General features: G+C 44.0%; 4 protein-coding genes across 8 annotated transcripts; all 4 read right to left on the bottom strand.

Annotated features, from left to right (window-relative positions):
• Nucleotides 1-2,357: 2,357 nt before the first annotated feature.
• On the bottom strand, nt 2,358-3,012 carry LOC123051101 (calvin cycle protein CP12-1, chloroplastic). The gene has a single exon (XM_044473883.1). The coding sequence runs from the start codon at nt 2,942-2,944 to the stop codon at nt 2,564-2,566; it is 381 nt and encodes a 126-aa protein (XP_044329818.1). The 5' UTR covers nt 2,945-3,012; the 3' UTR covers nt 2,358-2,563.
• A 7,479-nt stretch (nt 3,013-10,491) lies between these two features.
• LOC123051099 (glyoxylate/hydroxypyruvate reductase HPR3) lies at nt 10,492-12,871 on the bottom strand. Of its 4 annotated transcripts, none has more exons than XM_044473878.1 (4): nt 12,277-12,871; nt 11,446-11,941; nt 11,035-11,103; nt 10,492-10,920 (listed from the first exon to the last, which is right to left on the bottom strand). In XM_044473878.1, coding segments are annotated over exons 1-4 (1,062 nt in total). In that variant the 5' UTR covers nt 12,772-12,871; the 3' UTR covers nt 10,492-10,918. The 4 variants fall into 4 exon arrangements, with proteins under 4 accessions (XP_044329813.1, XP_044329812.1, XP_044329815.1 ...); XM_044473877.1 differs by having other exon boundaries at nt 11,045-11,103; XM_044473880.1 differs by lacking the exon at nt 11,035-11,103 and having other exon boundaries at nt 12,277-12,870.
• A 284-nt stretch (nt 12,872-13,155) lies between these two features.
• On the bottom strand, nt 13,156-15,882 carry LOC123051100 (arginase 1, mitochondrial-like). 2 transcript variants are annotated; one of them, XM_044473882.1, is made up of 4 exons: nt 15,650-15,882; nt 14,350-14,507; nt 13,864-13,974; nt 13,156-13,563 (listed from the first exon to the last, which is right to left on the bottom strand). In XM_044473882.1, exons 2-4 carry the CDS (start codon nt 14,380-14,382, stop codon nt 13,303-13,305), a joined length of 405 nt encoding a protein of 134 aa, XP_044329817.1. In that variant the 5' UTR covers nt 14,383-14,507; nt 15,650-15,882; the 3' UTR covers nt 13,156-13,302. The 2 variants fall into 2 exon arrangements, with proteins under 2 accessions (XP_044329817.1, XP_044329816.1); XM_044473881.1 differs by lacking the exon at nt 15,650-15,882 and having other exon boundaries at nt 14,350-15,547.
• An 86-nt stretch (nt 15,883-15,968) lies between these two features.
• On the bottom strand, nt 15,969-23,846 carry LOC123051098 (leucine-rich repeat receptor protein kinase MSP1). The gene is made up of 7 exons (XM_044473876.1): nt 23,549-23,846; nt 23,386-23,468; nt 23,196-23,316; nt 22,705-22,803; nt 21,889-22,007; nt 20,463-20,841; nt 15,969-20,124 (listed from the first exon to the last, which is right to left on the bottom strand). Exons 6-7 carry the CDS (start codon nt 20,472-20,474, stop codon nt 16,201-16,203), a joined length of 3,936 nt encoding a protein of 1,311 aa, XP_044329811.1. The 5' UTR covers nt 20,475-20,841; nt 21,889-22,007; nt 22,705-22,803; nt 23,196-23,316; nt 23,386-23,468; nt 23,549-23,846; the 3' UTR covers nt 15,969-16,200.
• Between the last annotated feature and the right edge of the window lie 1,292 nt (nt 23,847-25,138).

Raw genomic sequence — 25,138 nt, 5'->3', positions numbered from 1 at the left:
GCCATGGTATGTAATACAACATGGATTGTCTGGTAAATTTTCTTTGATCCAAAAATTGCCATGTTTCGTATAGTAAATTGCCATGGTCCATAAAGTTTTGCCACAACAACTTTTTTGGGTAATTTTTAATGGGTACAGGGAAAAAAGATATGGATTGTGTTTCTTTTAGAAAGACAACAAATATAGGAATTTTCCATCGAGATATGGCAAGTTTGAAAGAATGTTGTTCTCTAAAAAAATGTCATGTTTTGGAAAATTGTTAAATGGGCAGATGAAAAATTTAGGAGATTTGTTCTTTAAACAAAAAGGATGGCAAAAGTTTATACAAAATTGTCATGGACACGTGGAAAAATTAGTTTTTGTTCCTAAAAGGATGGCAGCTTTTGGAAAAAATAATAATGGGCACATGCAAAAAAAATTATTGTAAATAAGGATGGCAAAATTAGGAATTTTCCATGTTATATTTGATAAACCTAAAAGGCTAAAACTGTCATAGTGTATAGACTACATTTTCCATAGACACATGGCAAAATTGCCATGGTACAAAAAATATAATAACAATTACCATGTTATGCACAAATGAAACTTGCCACAATGCATAAAGTAGATTTGCCGACTTATGAAAACAAAATTGAAAATCAGGCAAAATTGCAATATTATACACTTGCAGTTGCAGGACAGAGCAACGCGGATAAAGGGGGAAGTTGCCATGTTCTAATTAATAAACTGATATGGTCTATTTGTTTTACATGCTACCTAAGTTTAAACCGCCAAGGTCTTATTAATATAATGGACATGCTCTAAATAAAATAAAATAAATGACATAGTACCTACAATAAAACCATCATGGTCTAATTAATAAAAATGTCATGCTCTAATTAGTAATTGAATAGTAATTTCCATGTGAATAGTAATTGAAAATGTAGTAAAAAGGAACTTAAAATTTTGTGTATAAGAAAACTAATTTGCCATGTGAATAGTTTATATCTAAAGAGAAGCAAACTTAAATTTTTCAAGGCATAAACATAGCTACGGGCTAAAGAACAACATAATTATTCTTTGATGCAAATACACTACTTGCTTTGATGTTGAAAAACTACATCATGGTGACACCCTAGTTTGTTTAGATTTGCCATCAAGGTAGATAAAAAAGGTTCCGGGTTCTATTAAAGTTGCCATGATTTTTACTCTAAAAAATGCCACCCCAATACAAATGTGTCATGATTATGAGACCATGTTTCAATTTGTAAGAAACTGCCATCATTCCAATCTAATGATTTCCAAATACTTATGTGATGCAACCATGCTACATGGCACATGGCAAAATGGCCATGATATGGATCTATTTTGGCATTAAAATTGTCATGGACAAAAACATACAAAAAAAAATCAACAAATTCCAATGTTGTGTTTCACAGGCCTACACTATCCACTGCATTTTCACCAGCCACTGTCCACTGGATTTTCATGGCAAATCCACTACATAAATTGCCATGGCTGTAAAATCCACTGTCCCCTGCATTTCCAGCCGAATGAAAACTGTTATGGGGGAGGAATCGAGCAGAAACCTCACCAGCATATATGACGACGTCAGAGTCGACGATAGCGCCCGTGTTTTCGAACCGACTCATGTCCTTGGTCCCCCGTACACCCTTCCTCGATTGCTGGGACCTCGACGCCGCCAAAGACTTAGCCTTGGCGGCGGCGGCCGGGGCAGAGGCAGGACCGGCTACCACCATAGCAGAGGCAATGGCGCTGACCTGTTAGATGCAATGGGGGAGGAATCCTCCTACGTCAGCTTGGGTTGCGTCTCAACGGGGGCCTCCCCCGGTATCTCTGAAGCGGTGTTGGGTATGGAGGCACGATACCAGCATGCAGGACATGGCGAGGAAACTGCCCCGCTGCCCAGAGCCGCTCATCATTCCGCAAGACAGAGGGGCGACACCGTGGTGCGGAGACGAAGAAGGACGCCGCAGAGTAGACACCCTCGTCGCGGAACGGCCGACAGGTGGATCTGTGGGGCGGCGTCGGGAGCACAACTGGCGAATTCGCGGGTGACCTCAAGCCAGTTCGCCGGGAACTGGTCGAATCCGCGGGCTGGCTGCCGAGTTCACTGAAATCTGTTCGGCGGAGTCGTGTGGGGGGGGGGTGGTGAGTGGGGGACCAAACACATCTCAAAGTCTAGCGTGGCTATCAGATTGCTTTTAGATGCGTGCAATGTGATCCGATGGCTAAAACAGCGTTCGACCGGAAGTGCTAAAATTCGGATGTCAGGTTTTTAGAGCTTCCTTTTTTTCTTAATGGAAAAGGAGGATCAGACTCGCGCCTCTACACCATACCCATGCACACATCCATAATACAACTTTAAATAAACGTCTGTAATATCAATTGTATATCAACCACGTATGTCCCTGGGAAAATATTTGGCGCGTTTTTACTACATACATCCCGATCGTGTAAGTAACGGTAGGTTGAGACATAGCAGGTTTCTCGGGCTCCCATGAGCCAAGAACACCACGTCCAGCTTCACTATCCGCCGTCCAGAACAAATTAGCACGTACGCTCAGCTGTCGTAGGTGCGGCACTCGTCGGTCTCGGGGTTCTCCTTGCAGTAGTTCTCGAGCGGGTCCGAGTCCTTGAGCTTGTCCCGGGCGTGGCTGGCCGCGGCGCTGAGCTCCTCCACCTCGTCCCACGCCGCGGCGCACTCCCCGCTGGCGGCGTCCTCCGAGCACGTCTCCTGGGCCTCCTTGATGCTGTCCGACATCTTGTCGGAGATGCCCGGCGGCGTGGCCGGCCCGCCCGCCCTGCAGGAGAGGGCGCCGCTGCCGCGGTACGCCGTCGGGAAGGTGACGCGGGCGGGGGCCACCTGCGGCCTCGCCAGGACGTCGCCCCTGGCCGTGGGCGCGAAGGTAGACAGGCTCACGTTGGTGAGCGCGGACGCCATTGCAGGGTGTGGTGGATCGGCCGAAATTTTATGTGGTTAGGCTGTAACAAGTTGTTGCGTTTGATGCGGTAAGGTTTGTATTTATAGCTCTGGTTGGATGCTTGGGGAGGGAAGCTCTTTGGTGCACTCGTTTCCTATCAAGTTTGGGCGTTTGGGAGGGGGGAGGTTTTACGTGCACTCGTTTCCTATCATGTCTGGGCCAATCGTTCCGGGCCACGTCGTCTCATTGAGGATATTTTTCAGGCAAGCAACTGGAGCGTGGGAGGAAGATCTTTTCTACTTGTCCACGATTGGCAGGAGGAGGAGGAAGTGTGTGATTTTCATTTTGACACGGAAAAACTGTCCTTCTGGACGCGTTCATGGGTGTATGTTGGTGAGAAAACCCGTGTTGGATACGAAACGTATACGAGGTTCATGTTGTGCCAGAGAACAATGGTTTGTACAGATGCGAATTGGATGTGTTTTGAAAAATATCTGTGATATATCTGGTATATCTCCTACATCTGGTATCGGTAAGCCCTCGAATGATACTTAGAAAATATGCTGTGGAGCAGAGGTCCCAATTAAGATGTACGTAGGACCATGTCACTGGAGAAATTTCAAGTCAGTTGGTAGCCTATTTCCAAGCGAGTGCCAAAGAAAACCATCTATCTAAGTGTAATTTCGAATGGCCAAATAATTATGGCGTTGGGAAGAGCTAGGACCCGTCTCAACTTACCATATACTCCAATACTCCATCCGTCCCATAATATAAGAACGTTTTTGACACTACACTATCAAGCAGACCAAGAAGATATTTTTCTACTTTCTGTTTTCGGCTTGGCAAGATGAGGAAGTGAGTGGTTTTCATTTTGCCCCCCAAAACTGTCTTTAGCACACGTTCTGGGTGCATGTTGATGAGAAATTCCGTGTTAGATACAAATATATACGAGGTTCATATTGCGCCGGAGAATAATGGTTTCCACATATGCGAATTGGATGTGGTCTAAAAAATATCTGAGATATACAACTATTAACCCGGCCGGTTGCTAGTGAGCGGGTGCTCCTTGTTTTCACATGCATGGTAATCACTCAATTGTTTTCGGAAAGAGCCTTGCTTCATTACATCCTCCTCACAAACCGTATAAGGGCAATATGGCCCATTTTTTGTTTCTTTTTTAACCTTCAAAAGGTATGTGCAAGAGGTGGGATTTGAACTCCCAACCACTTCTTGTACTTTCACCTGAAGTAACCTACTGACACGGCTCACTTGTTATGTCTGGTTACTTTTTTTATTCTAATTGTTGTGCATCTTCTCACTCTAGTTTTCTTTTTTTCGGTTTGTTTGACCTTTCTTTCCTACGGTTTACTTTTCTTTTTTTCTTCTATGTACACACCCCCTGTGAACTCACCTCCTATGTCTAAGTTCTTCATTCCATTTTTTTGTAGTGCGTCAAATACAACACTAAAAAGAGAGACTCTAGTTTTCCTTTTCTATCAGGCTGTCTTGGTCGATTTTTTGTTTTTACTGGGATTTTCATTTTTTCCTTTTTTTCGATTTTTTTCAAATGTGCGACCTTCCTGAAAATTTGAAACTTCTCCAAAATTCGTGAACATTTCTCAAATTTGTTAATATTTTTCAAATTCGTGAATTTTTTAATTTTTTCAAATTTCGCAAACTATTTTCAGCTTTTTGCTAACACTTTGGTGAATTTTTTCAAAGCCATGACTCTTTTCAGTTTATTTTCTACTTTTTTCCCAAAACCATGAACTTTTGAAAAATACAGGAATTATTTTTTAAAATTCATGAATATTTTACAGATAATCGGCTTTTTTCCAGAACAACAGCGTCTTTTTCTTTTATCTGCTCACATTTTGTTTCTTTTTCATTTTTCATTGTCGCTTCTTTTTTCTTTTCCAAAAAATGCTCGTGCTTTTAAAGATTTGTTCAAAATTTCAAAAATGTTCATCTTTTAATATTTTTTTCAAAAATAACAAAAATTTATATTTTAGTAAATTGTACGTACACTACAAACGAAATGTATGTGTCTTCAAAAATTGCTCAGAGTTACAAAACATGAACATTTTGAAAAAAAAAGAGCAAACAAGATTTTAATCATGAAGAGTTTTGAATTCGTTTGATCATTTTCTGAAAAACCGTAGTAAATTTGGAATTTCAAAACAAATCAGAAAATATGGAAAAGAAATTGAAACCATTTTTCTATCAATTTCCCTGAACTTTTTAAGTATTTGTTCAGAATAGCTTTGAAAACAGGAAAAAAATAAATTCCAAACAAATATTGAAAGCCCGAATATTATTTGAAACTGCCCAAACATATTTTGAATCTTTGAACAAGTATTCAAAAAAGGAACATTTTGTGAATTTGTGAACTAATTTGAAAAAGGGGGGAATTTTTTTTGAATCAGTGAACTTTTTTCAAATCCGCGAGCGCTAGGCCGGCCCAACAGGTGACCAATGGGGGCGATGTCGTCGCCTAGATGGGCCAAGGCCTAAGCATTTTTTCAATTTTAATTATGTTTTTAATTTTTCTTCAAATATTTATGAAATGCTTTTTAAAACATTTAATATTTAAATTATGATTTTAAATGCTTTTACAAATTTGGGGTCATTTCACGAATGTAACAAAAAACACCATGTTCAACGTATGGTTTGTTGGTAGGCTAGAAGGCTTCGTGTGAGAGCACGTTATTTCTCAACATCCATCAAATGTCTCCAAAATTTTCAATATGATTGTATGACCAATTCAGGGCACCATGCCAAGTTAATTTTTGTTTTCGGCAAATTTTGCATTTTCTGAAGTTTTTCTAGTGAAAAAAGGATGATAAATGACCGGACGTGTCGTAACTTTCATACGGTGTCGAAAATCATTCAAACCTGGCATGAATGCCTACCATGGGCATGCCCACCTGCTGGCAAAAGTTGAGGTCATTTCATGAATGAACGAAAAAAATACCATGTTCAACGGAGTGTGTTCGGGTAGAGGGTAGAGGACAGAAAGCTCCATTTGAGAGCATTTTTTTTTGGCATCCGTCAAATGATCCCAAATTTTTCCATGAGCTTAACCGACCAACTAAAGACATCGTGCCGATTTGTTTTGTTTTCGACAAATTTTGCATTTTCTGGAGTTTTCTCGGTCAAAAAAATCAATAAATGACCGGACATGTCGCAACTTGCATATTGTGTCAGAAATCGTTCAAACATGACCTGGATGCCTACCATGGGCATGTTCACCTGGTTGGAAAAGTTGGGGTCATTTGAAGGATGTCCAAATATAGACCATGTTCAACGGAGGGTGTTCGCGTCTGAGAGCACGTTGTTTTTCAACATCCTTGAAATGGCCCCATTTTTTCCATGGCCTTGTGTGACCAATTCCAGACACGATGCCAAGTTGTTTGGATTTTTGCAAGTTTTACATTTTCTGAAGTTTTCCCCGTGAAAAAAGGCTGATAAATGGTCGGATGTGTCGCAACCTGCATACATTGTCGAAAATCGTTCAAACTTGACATGGATGCCTACCATGGCTGTGCTCAACTTTCTACAAAAGTTGGATTCATTTCATGGATGTTCAAATCTAGACCATATTCAACGGAAGAGGTTCGAGTAGGCGAGAAGACTCCGTGTGAAAGCACGTTGTTTTCAACATCCTTGAAATGGCCCCAATTTTTTCTACCAGCTTGTATGAAAAATTCAAGGCACCCTGACAAGTAGTTTGAGTTTTTGACAATTCTTTCATTTTCTGGAGTTTTCACAGTGAAAAAAGACCGATAAATGGTCGGATGTGTCGCAAGTTGCATACAGTGTCAGAAAATCATTCAAACCTAACATGGATGCCTACCATTGGCATCCCCACCTAATCGCAAAAGTTGGGGTCATTTGAAGGATGTCCAAACATATGCCATGTTCAAAGAGGGTGTCCGGGTAGGTTAGAAGGCTCCGTCTAAGAGCACGTTGTTTCTAGACATCCTTGAAATGGCCCTAATTTTTTTGCATAGCCTTGTATGACTAATTCAAGGCACCATGCCAAGTTGTTTTGTTTTTGATAATTTTTGCATTTTCTATAGTTTTCTCGGTCGAAAAAGGCCGATAAATGGCCGGACGTGTCGCAACTTGCATATGGTGTCGGAAATCGTTCAAACCTATCATGGATGTTTACCATGTGCAGGCCACCCCCTTGAAAAAGTTGGAGTCGTTTAAAAAATGTACAAAACTAGATCATGTTCAACGAAGGGTATTCGGGTAGGCTAGAAGAGTCCGTTTGAAAGCACGTTGCTGTTAACATCCATCAAATGGCCCCCGATGTTTTGCACTAGCTTCTACGACCAATTCAAGGTACCATGCATACGGTGAAAAATGATTGCATTTTCTGGAGTTTTCTTGGTGAAAAATGGTTAGATGTGACGTAACTTGCATACGGTGTCGGAATTCGTTAGAACCTGGCATGGGTGCCTAATATATGAACTTTTTTTTAAAATTCCAGAACATTTCTTAAATTTGTGAACCAAAAAATTCAAAAAGGGCACATTTTTTGAAATTCCTAAACAATTTTTAAAATTGTAAAAAATATTTTAAAGCAACAATTATTTTTGGTATATTCAAATTTTTTAACAGGTTTCAAAAAGAAAGATAAAGTTTCATTGGTTATGCATGCAGGCCGCGTATCACGTTTGCGCGGACGACGTACTTTAAAGAAAAACCATCCTACCATTTATTATAAAAGGGTATGAAGAGATCTACCATTAATATGTTTAGGGGGTGTACCGAAGCTTTCATACCAGGAAACTATGGTGACCATCGCCCCAAGTTCAAGAAGTTGTAGTGTGATAACCGGACTTAACTACCTCATGAGCCACCACATTTGTTTCCCATCAACAATACATGAAAGTGTCCTAGTCGTCGTTGACGTGTCCACACAATCCGCATAAATAGCCACTGCCGCATTCCACCAGCTTGCCTGCCCCGTGCACAAGTTAATAACCTTTGTCAAGTCAGATTCTGCCCGCAATCTTTCTAAACAAAGTGCATACACCGAGATGGAGTCCCTTTTTCATCGCTAGAGCTTCCATTCTTGTTGAATCTGCTACGTTGGGGTAGAAAACACATTGTGTTGCTACAAACAATCCAAATGAATCTCCCGGGATCGCAGCTATAGCTCCCGCCCCATCATCCTCATGGAAAGAGGCATCGAAATTAATTTTTATGAACCTTACTGTGTGTTTTTCCCATTTTACCTATTCTCATGTTCCATGGGGAAGACGTTCAACCATTGAAGCATTTGCCGCAATGGCAAGAATAGAAGAAGCCTAGCGCCCACAGGGAGGAATGCACTCAGCCCAAGTAGTTTGCCACTGAACCACCATAGGTACCAAGGAGCCACAACTATAACTTCTGAAACACTCACACATGTGGTGACATCGGCTGCGTTGGTCCATTGAGGAGATATTCCAACATTGCTGATCCCGATCGATCCACCACAAACACTAAATTTATATTCTAAAAAATCCCCAGTCTGCACCATAGATTTGATGCTCGACCGCGGGTGAACAGAAGGTGTTGAATGCCCTCAGGCCCTCGTTGGCAAACAAGCATTGATCATCCATACCTATGTGCCTATCAACAAGGATCCTTTATGTGGGAGGATGTTGTGGAGAGCTCTCCAACAAAAGCTTTGCACTTTGCGTGGTATTTTCATCTTCCATAGAGCACTCTAGAGTGGGTTGTTCATAGATGCGCATGGTGCATGCATATTGATGGCATCAACATGCTGGTGTTTCCATTCCACGTGATACATCGTACGAAAACACCCAACATGGAAAAGTGACACGAGATAAAGTCATAGAAGGCATCATAACTCGATGGAATTTGCTTGATCCTTAATGCATCCACCAAGAAAAAGATGAATCAGGCCAAGGCCTCATCCCATAGGCCGCTCGAAAGATCAATGAGGCCCTCAACCTTGGAGATAAGAACTTGCCGGTGCAACGTGTTGTTCATTCTGCTTGGGCTTGAAGGGGTCCAAGGACCCGTCTAGATGTTTATGTTGTGTCCATTCCCTAATCTCCAAATATGACTCTGCTTAAAAGTTTGAATCCCAACCACCAAACTCTGCCAGATAAGTGAGGAGACCTTCTTGGGACCATCCCGAAGGATATCTCCATCCGGATAGTACTTTGCATGAAGAACCTTTGCACACAGGGACTAGTATTGTGACAACGCATGATACTTGCTTGGCTCACATAGCTAAGTTGAAACAGTCAAGGTTGAACCTCATACCTCCCAACTTCTTTGGTATACGTAATTTCCACCAACCACTCCAATGCATTTTAGTCTCTCCTCATTATCACCTCACCAAAACCCAACAATAATTTTCATGATGTCCTTGCAAATCCCTTTTGGAAGTTTAAATACTCACATCACAAGTCCCTTGTTCGGCCCCGCATTTTGTATTTCTCTTCCAATCAAAATTCTTCATAGATGCTAGTAAAGCACCATACACCATCACCGCCTTCCACTCGAACATCAATATAGTTTCTGTCAGAGAACAAGAGAGATAACTTCATTTCCTTTCTCCAGAATAAAGCAACTCCTCTTTTCCTTCCATTATTAGGGTTTACTGTCACAAAATCTATTTTGAGATGACGTCACAAACAATATGGCAGATTGCCATCCAAGTGAGTCTCCGAGAAAAACAATACCTTGGGATTGTGTCTCCACTGGACATCCAACATATAGCTTGAACTGCTGAGGCGTTCCCTAGTACCCAGCTATTCTAGGCTAGGGCTCTCATTGTTCCCGGCACAACTCCTCGAAGGAGCCCAGCAATTCTGAGTGTGTAGTTAAAATTGAGTTACCACTTTCTGTCTTATGCCTCCTTGACGCCTCACTATTCTTCCTCATATCATCCTCATTACATCATGCATCAAGTCTATGAGCATCGGGACTGTGGGAGTCAGGTCCCTCATAGCTGGCTCAGTGTCATCAACCTCCTCTAGAGCCGGTCGCTTCTTGGCATTCTTATCCGCCTTGGCACATCCCTAGGCTTCACAGGGCTGCTTTTTGTGCCATTAAGTTTCCTTGTACCATTGTTCTGACCACCCTGGTTCTACACTTCTACTTGGGGCAGGTATGCTCCTGGTGTAATCGCCAATCAAAGAACTCACCATGCCCGTGTCCTCTACCTGCATCATCATAACCCCACTACAACCTCTAGCATCGAATCCTCTGCCCCTTAAGACGGCCCCTCAACCCTACCATGTTTCATGACCAGCGTTAAGCCATGGCACCATTTGAAGTCCTTCATCTCACGCTCGTCTGTTCCACATTAAGGTGTGAGTGTCCACTTTGCCCGCCCGTCTCGCAAAATCACGGAACGTTTTCATACTTCACTTGAAAAAAATTATGTTCCCTTCCACAAGTGATAGTAACAATTTTGTGAGGGCTTTAGGTACACTAAACTTAACACGAGCCCACATATAATTTCCAATTCCACCTTATCCTTGCGCCTAGAGCCTTCGACTGGTAACCATCTAACAAGGGGGAAACTTGTCCAGGACTTGGGAACAGTGAGTGAATGATGACCACCCGCACAATGTACCCAGACTACAGATCACTCTACCTCCTTGAGCAATGAACCAGAAGCAATTTGCAAAACTTACCCTACAATTATTTCTGAAATAGCACAGTTTTGCTGAGAAGGGGCAGAACCAGGCAGGGTTCAGAATCTGCTGCTTGAGCAGCGACCGCGCCTAACCTTCATCCTTCGCCTGATCAGTCCACCATTCATCCCCGACTGGCATGTACATATTTCTGAGCGAGAAATCTTCGCCTTCAGAGAGTCATGGCGCTCTTTTGTCGGTTGAGTTTTGTATCAGATTACAGGAACATGGAAATCCCATAGGGCGGCGAGCTCATTTACTGCATACCTGGGCAGTTAGCCAGTTACCACCACCTGACCAGGGAGGTGTTCCTTGCTTTTATCCTGCCACATGGATGGAGTTCAACTTTAAATTTCATCACAAGTTTCTGCCAAATTTCACGGGCATGCATGATGTACATGGCTCCACAATCAAAATAGCTGTGGGTTGCTACGTACATGTACACACCTGGTTCTTCAGAAATGCAGCAGCTACTGGAGCGAACCAGACGTGATATTCATGTTCAGCTACATGGGATTTGCATGCATGGTAGACTGGTAGTGATCAGTAAAACATTGAGCAGTCAAATACTTCACATACTTATAGACCAAGATATTGGATTTCTCCATCATCCTTTTCTAATTACAGACCATGCACATTTCTTATAAATGTCCCTTGCTGCATTTTAAGAACCGACACTAATAATGCTGGCGCGGCCCTTGCTTACTCGGAGGAGGAGCAATATATACTATCTACTTGTCGCATGTAACATCAATCACAAATGTCATATGAAACCTGACGTGGTCTGACTTGTTGTTGTATCATCTACAGCATTTGCTCCGGAAGCACTGGCGTGAGCAATGGCTTACCTTGGAAGAACGCCTCAAGGTTCCCGATCATGAGGTCCGAAATATCAGAGGCCGACTCCACAGTGAAGACGGCCTCATGCGCTGTGAGCACCACATTTTCCATGGAGAGTAGCTCTGCCGGCACCTCAGGCTCCTTCTCAAAGACATCGAGGCCCGCGCCCGCTATCCCCCCTCCCTTGAGTGCGCAGATTAGGGCCGCCTCATCGACGTTCCCTCCGCGGGCAATGTTCACAATGACGCCGTCTTTCCCTAGCGCCTCCAGGACTTCCTTGTTGACAATGTGCTTTGTTTGATTATTGAGAGAGCACGCGACGATGAGCACATCGGACTCGAGAGCCAAGTTGATGACACTGGGGAAATATTTGTAAGAGATGGTAGCTGAATCCTTGGCCCTTCTGGAGTGATAGGAGATGGTGCAGCCAAATGCCTCGAGCCGCCTCGCGATCAATGTACCGATGCTCCCCAAACCGATGATGCCTACTCGCTTGCCACTGAGCTGGTGAACCATTGCAATAAATATTGACATCAGTTTCTATTTGAGATATAAGTATAAAACATATGTACGCAAAGAACATAACTTGGGGGAATCAATATGAGGTACTCTGAATTCTAGCACTCTACCGTTGTTCTCGTTGAGCAATTTGCAAAACAAATGGCAAGATGTGGATTCAAATCTTGTCAGTTCAATCAAATACTCTGGTTGACAAGGACCAAAATTTGTTGTGATTTTCAGATGAATACAAAATTTATTGTGATTTCCGGATCAAGAAAAGTAAAGACTTGAGAAATAATGTGTCTGCTGCTATTTCAGTAGAGAAGGAAACCACGGACCTTGGAGCCAAGCGAGCAGTCCCCGCGCGCCGGCCACAGCCCGCGCCGGACGAACCGGTCGGCCGCCGAGATGCGCCGGAGCACGTCGAGGAGGAGCCCGACGGCGTGATCCGCCACGTCAGCGGAGAATGTCTCACCGGCGCCGGCCACGGCGACGCCCCGGCGCGCGCACTCGGCGAGGTCGACGTGGTCCAGGCCGGCGGCGGTGGTCACGACGCAGCGGAGGCACGGGGCCGCGTCGAGGAAGGCGGCGTCGACTTGGATGGCGCCTCCGCCGACGACGACGGCGGCCCGCGGGGGCTCACCGCCCCCCCGGGCGGCCGCGGCCCCGGCGAGGAACGCCAGGAGCGGAGCGCCCGAGTCGTAAAGGCTGTGGACGCGGTAGCGCGCGCGCAGCGCGGCGGCGAGACCGTCATTGGCGCGGCGAAGGTAGAGGACCGATGGCTTCCCGCCGGCGGCAGGCGCCCGCGCCACGGCGCCGACGGTGGATGCCATCGGCCGTTGCTCCGAGGGGAATTTTGCTGATCCAGAGCTGAACTGATTCTTGTGGCCAGCGACTTAAACCTACCCCTTCCCCCTCCACTGAAGGAAACACCGCCCATTTTCAGCTATATTTACTTGTGGCCTATTGTTCCTTAGTTCCATTACTTTCCGTTACATTCACTCTGTATCTACAACTATCTCAAGTCCTGCAGATACCATACTAATCAATTCACTCAAGACTAGTGACACCTTGGTTTTTCAAATTTATTTCAGATTTTTCAACATATTCTTTGCGTGAGACACCATGTTCTCATCGACTACGAGGCGCCTACGAGCTTAATCTTGGATGCGTGCATGTGAAAGGAGAACCAACAAATACCACATATCGCATACCAAATTCAAGGACATTTTGCAGCCTGATTTTGTTATTTATAGAAGATTGTCAGACTAAAACGTGGCACAAATGAATGATTGGCAGGAACTGAGATCAACGACCACCGTGCCTGAAAATCCTCTTTGCTGCTTGGTCCTGACTATCGCTGCTCATTTTGAGATCTTGGCGCTCAGCTCCCGGACCAGCTTTGCGGCGACCATAGCCGTCATGCCGTCGACCGTGTCACGCTGCGGGTTGAACTCCACCACATCTCCGGCGACGACATCGCCTTGCAGATTCTGAAGGATGTTGAGCACGTCGCGAAACAAGAGGCCTCCCGGCTCGATGTGAGAGACACCAGGAGCGAATGCGGGGTCGAGGCAGTCCACGTCGACGTCGACATACACCCCCTTCACACCTTCCCCAAGTTTCTGCCAAAAGCAGTGAAGGACAATCATTCAAGAAATTCGTATCATTTTGGTGATAAAGTATTCCACCGAAGGAGTACAAGAAAGGAAAACACAAGGTTACTGCACATTGTGTTGAATTAAAATGAGCACAGAATGGTCTATTATGAATGTTGAATACCACCAGAGGTAGGTAATACCAAATGAAATTAATAGGAAGAACTGAACCACAGGACACATCAATATGAACTGTCCTCGTGATAAAATGAATAACTGACAGAGACAGACAAGTATGAAATGATGTGGTTTATGTTAGCGAGTTACCAGATTCTCAAGCTTCTCCCGATCCCTGGAGAAGGTTCGCATCTCATACTGTTCCACACCAAATCTCTTCCCTTGCTCACGTCCTTCTTTGGTAATTGATCTAAGTCCAACCTAAAATCCATCAGACTCAAGGTAAAGACACAGAAGCAGGATAGAAGCAGAGTCGCACAATACTGACTAGTGAGCACCAAAAGGTTAGTCCAAGGATAGCACAAGAAATGAAAAAACAAACGTCTAAAACTCACAGCCGGTCAAATGTTTCTGGTGGCCTATAACCATTATTTCAACCTTGATACAACTTATAGATGTTAATCTTCGTAACATATTTTGCAACGAATGCATTACCCAACATTATATTCATATTTCATAATTATCATTTTCTATTTAAACTTGAGAAGGAAAAGAAAAAGGACAAAGAACTTCAATCGGTAGTATCCCCATGGTTCATTTGGATTTCAAAACTCAGACATGAAAAAACAGAGTTACCTGCAAAAGTCGCCTCGCATAACCTCCCTCCATTATTCTTGCGAATGAAGAAGCATGTGAGTAAGTGTTCCCTTCAAAACAGTCATAGATATCTGGATGTGCGTCAAGATGAAGAATGTCAACAGGTCCGCCAAGCTTTTCAGACACAGCCCTAACAACTGGATAAGATATCGAGTGATTTTTAGTGCCAGAGGAATAAGAGAAAAACATGTCTTTGCGCCATAGACATACATGGGGCCAATTACCAAATGAGGAGAGCACAAAAAAGTGCGCAATACATGGCTTTCTGAAGAAGTAGCAATATCAGTGTAGCACGCTAATAGGTCTTAGACAGCACACAAAAAAAGAGATCAACTAAACCTCCAACGATGAAGCAGAGGACATACAGAAGAATACAACCTTCGGCTCATCCCAGGATGAATGTGCTGGTTAATTCCATGCTTATGTAAGTCATATCTTCGGTTCATATCTCACAAGGAGTATGTGTAATCTATACACTAATCGATATTACTCGTATGAAGCTTGTAGCATTAAATTGCTAACTGAAGCAGGACAGACATTCCCTCTCCCCTGACCCGCTTCCTCTATTATGCGGGTAATCGCCGTCGATTTCCATCCTGAGTTTCTTAATTGGTAGAATCATAGAAGCGGTTAAACAGCAAAGACGTTGCTGCCAATGCCTTGTGAAATATAATTCACTTCAGCGTCTGTATCAAGTGCATTTGCCATAAATAAATTTGGATAGAAGCTGTTCACTCACAAAATTAACTTGCCTCTGTGTGATTGCACGACACAACGGATTTGGATTGCTTGGTATTGGAAAAGTTAGGATGTCAAGAGCCAAGAGGGTAGCTAGCTGCTGGGTTTGTGATATCATGTTAACCTTCAGAAATTGACAAAATTGAACTGGATCTGAGAGTTTGTCTGAGCTCGAGCCGACAGCGCAAGGAGGAGCAGCAGCACGAGGCCGCTCAAGCAACAAGACATCGTTCTTCTAGCTTCGCTGTCACTCGCCTCACTGAGATTAACGGTGAAGGGTGCCTACTCTACTACTCTCCAAGGGGTTTGACGGACCAGGCCATGGCTATCATCATTTGGTCACCGTTGACTTGTCAGCAGGGAAGATGATTCTCCTATCCTAGTTAAGCGAGCCCCGCTTGGCACTTGCAGTTTTTGTACAACTCTCCACATAATTACGCCTGTATGGCTGCAAGTGCAATAAACTCAGATAAGATCATCACACTGATGACGCACAGACCAGCACAAATCCAGTGAGAAGAGAAGGTGTCGGGTTATTCACCTCAGTGACGAGGCCGTGCTCTCGGCCGGCCGCGGCAGACCCACCGTAGCTCGATCGTGGGTGAGGCGCATGGCAGAGGCGGCGGGCGTCGAGCAGCACGGCTGGTGGCAAGTAAGTCAGCAAACTGATTCCTGAAATTGCACACATGTCACCTGATTCCTGAAATTGCACACAGAAAAAAATCAGTCAAAACAGAAGCAGCAGCAAAGCGCGTACAACATCAAATCAGAAGAGCTCTGGATCTGGTAAAAGAGATTAAAAAAAACATGAGCTTAGAACTACAAGTTCTCTAAAATGCATAAACAAAAGAAAGGAGAAGTGAACTTTCAGCACAACCATCTTCAGAGCTTGTGCTGCCATGAGTGACTGACACACAGTACATGAATTAAGATACAACAGCATTTGTCCCAACTACAGCCTGAACATGAGCAACACTGGTTTATCTCTTTTACAATCTCCAGCATTTGTCCCAACTACAGCTACAAGTTACCTACCATCAGCCTACATTATTACGTCACATCACTGTCAAGAACAGTGCTACGAGGCCGGCTCTACGTGCCGCCCCTGGACACCGTCACCACCAGAGGTCCGCACTCCATCGCCTGGGTCAGCTTGAGGCCCTTCACCACGTCCACCATGCTTGGCCTCTTCCACGGCTCGTCGGCTGTGCAGTCCAGGGCGATGCTGAGCGCGCGCACCATCTGCTCCCGCCACATGCCTGAGACTGGCAGGCAAGGATCAAACAGCTCGTTCCTCGTTCCGCGAGCGATCACCCATCGTACCCAGCCAACAAGGTTCCCACCACCTTCCAAGTCTTCTTGCCCTGTGGGTGGCCGTCCTGTAAGCAGCTCCAGCATGATGACGCCGAAGCTGTACACGTCGCCTTTCGTGCTGGACTTCATTGTCTGGCCGTACTCTGGGGGGATGTATCCAAATGTACCGGCGATGTCGGTGCTGACATGAGTCTCGCACGCGCTGATTATCCGTGCGAGGCCAAAGTCAGAGACCCTCGGCTCAAAGTTTACATCCAGCAAGATGTTGCTTGATTTCATGTCCCGGTGGATGATATGAGGCACAAACCCTTCATGAAGGAAAGCAAGCCCATGGGCAGACCCGAGGCAGATCTTGAGACGGTCTGGCCATCCAAGTGCTTCAACCGCATCTGCTCGGTTCCTCAGCCATGTCTCAAGGCTCCCATTCTCCATGTACTCGTAGATCAGGAACCGTTCGTCGCCACAAACACAGTAACCAAGCAGGGGAACAAGGTTTGGATGCTTCACCTTTCCAATGGTCTCCATCTCAGCTAGGAATTCACGGTCACCCTGGAACTGATGGCCATCATGAAGCCTCTTGATCGCGACTCTCCGACCTTCAGGGAGTGCCGCCTTATAGACAGTGCCAAAGCCACCATCGCCTATGATGTGTTCTTTGCTGAAATTCTTTGTGACTTTCAGTATATCATCAGTGGTGACCCGCAACAGTGAATGCTGAAAAGTTGCGAGATTGATACTCAGAGGTTCCCGTGACTTCCTTCCTAGGAGCTCATCCCTTGAGGTTGGCTCAACGGTAGCCTTGGCCTTACCAGCGGGCGCAATAACCAATGAACTGTTCCTCGATAGTTTGTGTCTCAGATAAAACACGAGAAGTACTAACACAATGATGACAGCAAGTGAAAGGATACAAATGATCCCTAATCTTCGAACTCGATGAGATGGATGAGCCACCCTACGACCAGTGCCATTAGTGGAGCAAACACCTCCTGCTGCACAATCTGATGAGCTGAACATGTCAATGTGGTTACCAGAGAAGTTGGCAAATGTGAGGCCAAATATATTGCAAATACCACAAGGGATGACACCATAGAAATCATTGCTTGAGAGGTCAAGATAGTTCAAAAAGCTGAGATCAGAGAGTGCTGATGGTAAGCTTCCAGTGAGGCTATTGTTGTGGATATCAAGAGAAGACAGTTGTGTGAAGTTCGAGATAGACTCATCTAGGGTCCCTGAGAAATGGTTACTGCTTGAATTGAAGAACAACAGTGAGCTTGAGGATTCTCCGTCCATGGGACAAAAGAATAAAATTTTCCCAGAGAGATTGTTGTTACTGACATCCAGGCGGTTCAGATATTTGTTGCACAGCAAAGACTGGGGTAGACTTCCGGTAAGTACATTACCGGACAAGTCTAGCATTGAAATTTTGGGAAGAACTTGGCCTATCTCAACAGGAATGGTGCCATTTAGGTGGTTGTTTGATAGAATAAGGCCTTGAAGTTGTACCAATGGTGCAGACCAAGGAAGCATTGGTCCAACTAATCCATTAGAAGACAGATTAATGCTTGTAAGATTTGTCAGCTCACCAAGCTCTGAGGGAATGGTGCCATTTAGCAAGTTGCCTTGCAGGTTTAGCACCATCAGCATAGAACACTTCTTTATTGCTGCCGGAATCTGACCAGTCAACCGGTTGTATGACAGATCAAGAAGACCGTTATGCTGCACAAACTCCGAGTCAGGGTGAACCTCATTTTCAAACCCCACACAGATCTCAGCAGGAATAACACCAGAGAGCTGGTTATAAGACAAAATCAAGCTATTGAGCAATGTCAAGTTAGATATGGCCCTCGGGATGTGCCCGGTCAGATTATTAGAGCTCAGGTCCAGTGTAGCAAGGTTTCGGCAGTTGAAGAGTTCTATTGGAATGTTCCCAGATAACCCATTGCCATGCAGAGACAGAATAGTCAGATTTCGTAGATAGCCGACAGACTGTGGTATGGGTCCTTCCAAATAGTTATTGTCAATCTGCAACCTCTGCAAGCTGGACAGTCTACCAATGCTATCTGGGATCTGGCCGGTAATCTGATTATAGCTGAGAGAGATCTGCAAAAGAGTTGATGACTCCCACAACCTGTCAGGCAGCATTCCTGTGAAATTGTTTAGGGACAATTCCAGACTAACTAAAGGCAGCCCAGCCAGGTACCCTGGTATCTCTCCATGAAGATGGTTACCTAGCAAGTTTAGCTCGGTGAGGTTTGTGCATCCTTTAAAAGTTTCCTCGATACTTCCAGTCAGATTGTTATCATGCAGTATGAGTGTTTGCAGGGAGTTGCCTTGACACATCTTAGCAGGGACAGAACCTGAGAGACGGTTGGTTTCTGCAGAGAAACTGAGCAGATGCAGCAATGGCAGCAATGGCAAAGGTCCACTGAACAAGTTTTGACCCACTGATATAGATCTTGCATTTGCCCAGTTCCTTATCCAATCTGGAATATTGCCTGATAGTTTGTTCCCTTCCACAGAAAAAGAGATAACAGTTTCCAGTTCTGCAAGTTCTTCAGGGATGGAGCCAGTGAAGGCATTAAATGACAGATTTATGAGAGTAATCTTCTTGCAGTTACTTAGTTCTTTCGGTATGCTCCCCCTGAGCCCTGCATTCTTTGCAATCAGCTGTGTCAGATTGCCAAGCAGACCGATTGATGTTGGGAGTTCTGCATCGAAGTGGTTCTCTGATATGTCAAATTCCTCCAGGCTTACAAGACCGCTGATTGACCAAGGGATGGTGCCTGTGAGCTTGCATTCAGGGAGTAGAAGTACTTGAAGCCGCTTCAGATTACCAATTTCTTCTGGAATGGTCGCGGTGAACGCATTTTGGCCCAAAATCAGCAGTCGAAGGTTTTCCAGTTGACCAATCTCCCTAGGTATTGGCCCCACAAAATTGTTTGAGGACAGATCAAGTGACATAAGGTTCACCAATGAGCTTATTCCAGAAAATATTAATCCACTGAGGTTATTCTGGCTTAGATCAAGATGCAAAAGCTGAGACAGATTACGAAAAGCTGCTGGTATCGATCCATTTAGGCTGTTCATGTGAAGGTCCAGGAACTCTAGGTTCTGCAGACTGCCCAACTCTGTAGGAATGCCACCGGAGATGGAATTCCCGGATATGGACAGCTTGGTGAGATGCTGCAACTGACCAATTGCAGGGCTCAGTTCTCCATGTAACAAGTTGTTGTCAAGCACCATTTCTTTCAGCATCTTCAAGGTATATAATGAGGCAGGCAGGTTCCCAGTAAGCTGGTTATCATTCAGTTCTAGGTACTGAAGACGCTGCAAATTCCCCAGGGTGTCTGGAAGCTCACCGGTAAACCCACACCCACTTAAGTTCAGCAGAACAAGCGACTCGAATGCCCCAATGCATGAAGGAAACCGGACGTAGAGTGGCATGGAGGACAAGTCTATGGCCACAACGCTACGCCCCGAACAGGTTATACCTAACCAGCTGCAAGGGGGAGTTTCTGAATCAAACCAGCTGCGAAGGAAACCTTTTTCTTCAGCAATTGAGTGCCTCAGAGTGAACAAACTTTTTATATCACTTGATTCAGACATGACAGAGCTGGGGATGAAGATCACAAGAAGAATGAGAAGGCAGATGCTTCGAGATCCCATTGCTATTATGTTCTTTGGACTTGTGTGATGTTCAATCTGCATAAGGGATAAACATGTCAGCAGCTTTCAAAAGAACCACATAGGGCATGATATGTCAAAAGTTCATCATGTTCACTATGTCAGTGCGGAAAAAATGAGATGTTCTATGTGATGTGGCACAAAAGGAAATTCAACTTTTCCTTTAGCTTATGAGGAAACAACAATCGAAGTAATAGTCAGGTTTTTATTTATCTGAACCAGACTGGATGTTCAAGGCTTCAAAACAAATGGCTTGTTCATTATAGAACTTGGTAGATTTTAATCACACTTTGATGTAAATGAGCAATCAAAAGTTGTACAAGCATAGAGCTCAAGCAGGGATTTACACTGACTACCTTCTCAATCATATGACGCCCGTGCTCCTCCCCGCACTGACCAGCAGCAGCAGCGCCGCCCGTGCTCCTCCTCCTCCTCCTGCCTCAGCCTCCCAGCTCCTCGATTCAGGCACCGGAGCTCCGGATCCGGCCAATTGACCTCTGCCCGTGCTCCTCCCCGCACTGACCAACAGCAGCAGTAGCGCCGCCCGTGCTGCTGTTTGAATTGATCAAAATTGTTAATCGCCAGAGTTGTACCACTTCTTCTCGCCACAGACAGAAATTTATCAGATGTGGTGATTGACCAGGACGTCTTCTCGCCAGTCACAGCAAGCTTGAATTGATCGCCAGAGAAATTTTGAATTGATCAGCAAGGAGCAGCCACTGTCCATCTGTTCACCTGTCAAAACAAAAGCAAGATCAGCAAGGAGTACTCCATTTGCTGGAGCAGAAAATTGACAAATTAGCAGATCAACAGTAGGTGAGCTACTCCATTTTTATGTGCTCCATCTGCTACAAGAAATTCTGTGTACTCATGCTTGTAATTGTACTCTTGCAAAAAAATTACTCCATGCTAGTACTCCAGATCATGATTAAGTACTCAAGAAAACAGTAATTATAAACAGTCAGTAATTGACAGTAACATCCCACAAGGTTATGTGCTTTAAATTCAGTTAAATTTGATTAATGGAAAAGATTCACCTAGCAAGGTTTATTTGACATGGAGTAGTTTATTTCATAGGAGTAAACACTAGCAAGAAGAGATAACATAAAGAGAAGAGAAAGAGAAGAGAAGATGGAGAGAAGAGAGAAGAAAATTTCAGTTAATTAACTGAAACTTAACAGCAGCAACAACAAGTCCTACTCCAAGAACTAATCCTACTCCTAAATTTAATTTACTGAAGAGAAGAGAAGAACACTAAAATAGCTGCACAGAATTAACAGAATTATGAAAGCATCAGGAAGTTAACAAGACAAATTTAAGCTACTGAAAAACTACTGCAACCAAAACAGTACTGCACTTCATTTTAAGTTAATGTACCAACTCAACAGAAGATTCATGACAAGATTAACAGTAGCAGAAGCTTCATGTGCTAAAATATTGAAGCTTCATGGGCAAAATTACTGAAGCTTCATGTGCAAAATTACAGAATTTGTAAAATTTTGGAAACTGAATTCTGTAAACTGGTTTTTTTGCCAAGGAAACAAAATTGTATGTTCTGTTTCATGAACTAAATAGTCTTACCTTTGAAAATATTCAGCTCAGGAGTATTTGTTATCAAAGGTATCATGAGCTCAGCTTGAATATTCAGCTCAGAAAATAACCTTACACAAACTACAGTGAGATGTAAAGAGCCACTAAAACCCACAATAAAACGACCCCAAAAACTGAGAAACAGGATCCCACATGGAGTAATCTACAGTACGAGGTTAGTGATGAACTCACCTAGCATTTCGCTAAGTTCACTGAAGATATCATTGAGCAGGTCGCGCTTATGCTTCTTCCTCTCTGCTTTGTGAAAAATCCTCGGGGCCTTCTTATTGCACTTGGCGTTAGTGACAGGCCTGCGGATCGAAAGCTACTGCATCAGCAGCAATGGAAACACGGGCCTCATTGCAGAATTTTGGAATCTCAGGAATTTTGGAGCAGACGAAAACATCCTCACACAGATCAGCAGGTGATGTTTCTCTTTTGTTCAGAATTTTTTCAATGAAACCAAAACAGTACTGCACTTCATTTTAAGCTACTCCATACTCCAGTTTAGATATGAGAAGAAGATAAGAGAGTTTACTCCATTTGAATTAAATCCTGATGTATTGTAGTTTAAGTGTCAACAAGCAACGTGGTCTACATTTCCATGCCACTAGTCTACAGTTTCTGTGGAGTAATTTTTTACTAAAATGTGATTCAGAAACAATGCAGAGTTGCCTCTGTTTAGAGTACTTGCATGTTCCTCCAACAGTAGGAATTATTCCTAACAGAGCACTACTCATCCTCTCACAGTAGCAATTCAAGATGAGCACTACTCCAATAAACCCTACACTAAACTACAGATGCAAGAGGAGAAAGAGAAGAGAGAAGAAGAGAAGTCCTACTGTAACTGAAAAAGTTTCAGTTAAGTAACTGAAAATTGGTAACACTGTAGCATTGGTAAAACTAAACATTGACAGCATCAAAGAACATCATGGTCATGTAGGCATTGAGGATTTCTGTGAGCATTCTGTGATCACGTACGAGTAGGCAGGTGAATGGATCACTCACTTCTTGCACATGAGTTGGCTGATCCTGGCCTCCCACTTGCCGCACTTGTGTGCAGGGTGACGCCGCGGAACCAGCGCCTGCCGCAGAATGCCGCAGCACCTGCACCAGCCCCGCACGATTGAGTACAAGGAGTACAGTACAAATACTCCTAGAGTATTTACTCAAAAACTGATCAAGAAAATGCAAGATTAATTTCCTTCTGGAGTACAGTACAAATGAGTACTCCAGATAAATGCAAGGTTACACTGAACAAGGAGTAAGATCATCTTCTCAATCTTACTGATTGTTGCATTCAGTTATCCTAAATTGAGTCATGATTGGAATGATTTGCAGAAAGTAGTGTAATGCTAAGAAATTCAGTCATGCTGGAATAATTTGCACACACACAATCAAGCAGGGAGGGGTGCTGATGCTAAGAAATTCAGTCATGCTGGAATAATTTGCACACACAATCAAGCATGGAGGGGTGCTGATGCTACGAAATTCAGTACCATAATGCTCAAGGGCTTCTCCGACGGCCGCCTTGTCCTACTCATCAGTTGGGAATACAAAAAATTGGGCAGTGCCATCGCGACGCTGATGGCCACCTTGTCCTACTCATAGCACAAAATTCTGCATTTTAAGCTACTCATCAGTTGGGAACTGCTGCATAAAACAGAGAAAGAGAGGAGGGGACGGAACCTGTTCTGCTCGTACTCCACTTGGGGATTGATTAGGAGGAAGAGGGCGAAGCTACATGCCGGGGACGAGCTACACGGCCGCCGCTGCGAGGGAGAGAGGATTAGATGAGCAGCAGCAAAGATTAGATGAGCAGCAGCGAGGGAGAGATGAGGGGGTGGCATACTGCAGCTGTTGGCGATGGACTGGAGGAATGGCGTTGCAGATCGAGCCGCCGTGCTTCGGATCCAGCCGCCGGAGATGGAGTAAAAATGAGATCTTGAAGAGGGAGAGGGGGAGGCGGAGGTGCTGCGTGCGGGGTCACCTCAGCCTCGGTCTCCTTGGCCGGCTTCGCGTCACCGGCGGCGGCCTCAGCCTCGGCTTAACACTACAAACACATGTCGAGGGCAGGGTTTTCATATAAAAATGAAATTTAGTCAAAACTATTGCATTTCGTGTCATGCCTTAACATCATACTAGTAGTTATGGAATGTCACAATTCAGATGATATTATTGATTTCTACACGCACACAATTTCCCTGATGCGTGAGTGCGAGATGGAAGAGAGAGAGAAAGAGTGGCCAACGTCAAATGCGATGTCGACGAACATGGTAACGACCAAATCAGGCGCCGGTGCGGGTTGAGGTGCTAGTGAGAGCTCAAACAGGAAGCTTCACAACGGGTTTGAAGCATGGTGAGAAGGGGTTGTACAAAAGAAACCCACATGGGGAGAGGGTAGAAGAAACCCACGTGGGGAGAGCGGTATGGGGAGGGGCAAAGATTAAGTAATTTTTCAGTAGCAGAGGTTATGTTTCATGCACTCCCTCTTTTGATAAATTGTGTGCTTGTGTTCTTCGTAGTTAAACTTTGATCTCAATCTTTCCAATTTGTTTGCTTGTAGTTACAAAAATCACAGCGGTAAAAAAGTGTATCTAAATCTGCGTGATTTGTTTCACATAATGCACGTATCGTTGAGAGAATCGTTAAATATGATGCCATTTTTTTCAAAACATACAGGGAATTACATAACATTGTCATTACAACCATTTATGGATCTTCGTTTTGCATAATACATCTAAGGATTTTCATCTATGACTTACTAGTATGTGTATGTCCACAATATTGACATTACAATCATCCGAAGATGGTCCGGAGAAACGAAACAATCATTTGAAGATATACAAGAGGCATTTATTCTCAAACGCTAAATGGAAAGTAAGTGCCTCATGACACATCCACGTTGATGTATTTTTTTTTCCTATTTGTACGCGAGTGGCACTTCCGCACGATTAAACCATCCTATTTTACTAAGAGATTCCCTGGTTGAACAAAATCTTACACCCACAAATACTCGCCAAGGGCAAGATGTCCATATGAAAATGGAATCTGGCCACGACTATTGCATTTGTTGCCGTGCCTTAGAATCATACTAGTTGTCACCCAATGTTAAAAATGCCGATAATTCCATCGATTTCTAAAGAATAGAATGCAACGTTGCCAAATCTCATGCATTCCGGATAAAGTCACAACCTTCATTTAACCATGACAAATATTTTGGAATGGAGAAGGTACTTTGTTAGGATCTTATGAATATATTTTTTTCCCAAATGATAAGTAGCACACGTGTGACACGCTTTTATAACTATAAAATTGTGATTAAAAATAAAAATAAACTAAAACTTGCCATACTTCACAACTAAAGTTGCCGTCCGTCCTCGGGTAACTAAAATTGCTATCAAAAATGTCAGGGCGGAATTGTTTCGTGCAGACACTTATC

This window comes from Triticum aestivum, chromosome 2D (genome assembly GCF_018294505.1).
Source record: "Triticum aestivum cultivar Chinese Spring chromosome 2D, IWGSC CS RefSeq v2.1, whole genome shotgun sequence".
NCBI classification, from domain to species: Eukaryota; Viridiplantae; Streptophyta; class Magnoliopsida; order Poales; family Poaceae; genus Triticum; species Triticum aestivum.
The sequence above is the reverse complement of the archived record's forward strand: the minus strand, read 5'-3'. Positions and strand labels throughout refer to the sequence as shown.

Excerpts from the sequence above, each read along its gene's own strand:
- LOC123051101 (XM_044473883.1), bottom strand. The coding sequence starts at position 2,944 with ATGGCGTCCGCGCTCACCAACGTGAGCCTGTCTACCTTCGCGCCCACG.
- LOC123051099 (XM_044473877.1), bottom strand. The coding sequence starts at position 12,771 with ATGGCATCCACCGTCGGCGCCGTGGCGCGGGCGCCTGCCGCCGGCGGG. Across the intron at positions 11,942-12,276 it reads ACTGCTCGCTTGGCTCCAAG|CTCAGTGGCAAGCGAGTAGG; the intron begins GTCCGTGGTTTC and ends ATGGTTCACCAG. Across the intron at positions 11,104-11,445 it reads CCTTGAGGCGTTCTTCCAAG|CTGAACATGAATATCACGTC; the intron begins GTAAGCCATTGC and ends AATCCCATGTAG.
- LOC123051100 (XM_044473881.1), bottom strand. The coding sequence starts at position 14,559 with ATGTTTTTCTCTTATTCCTCTGGCACTAAAAATCACTCGATATCTTAT. Across the intron at positions 13,975-14,349 it reads ATGCGAGGCGACTTTTGCAG|GTTGGACTTAGATCAATTAC; the intron begins GTAACTCTGTTT and ends GATGGATTTTAG. Across the intron at positions 13,564-13,863 it reads GGGAGAAGCTTGAGAATCTG|AAACTTGGGGAAGGTGTGAA; the intron begins GTAACTCGCTAA and ends TGCTTTTGGCAG.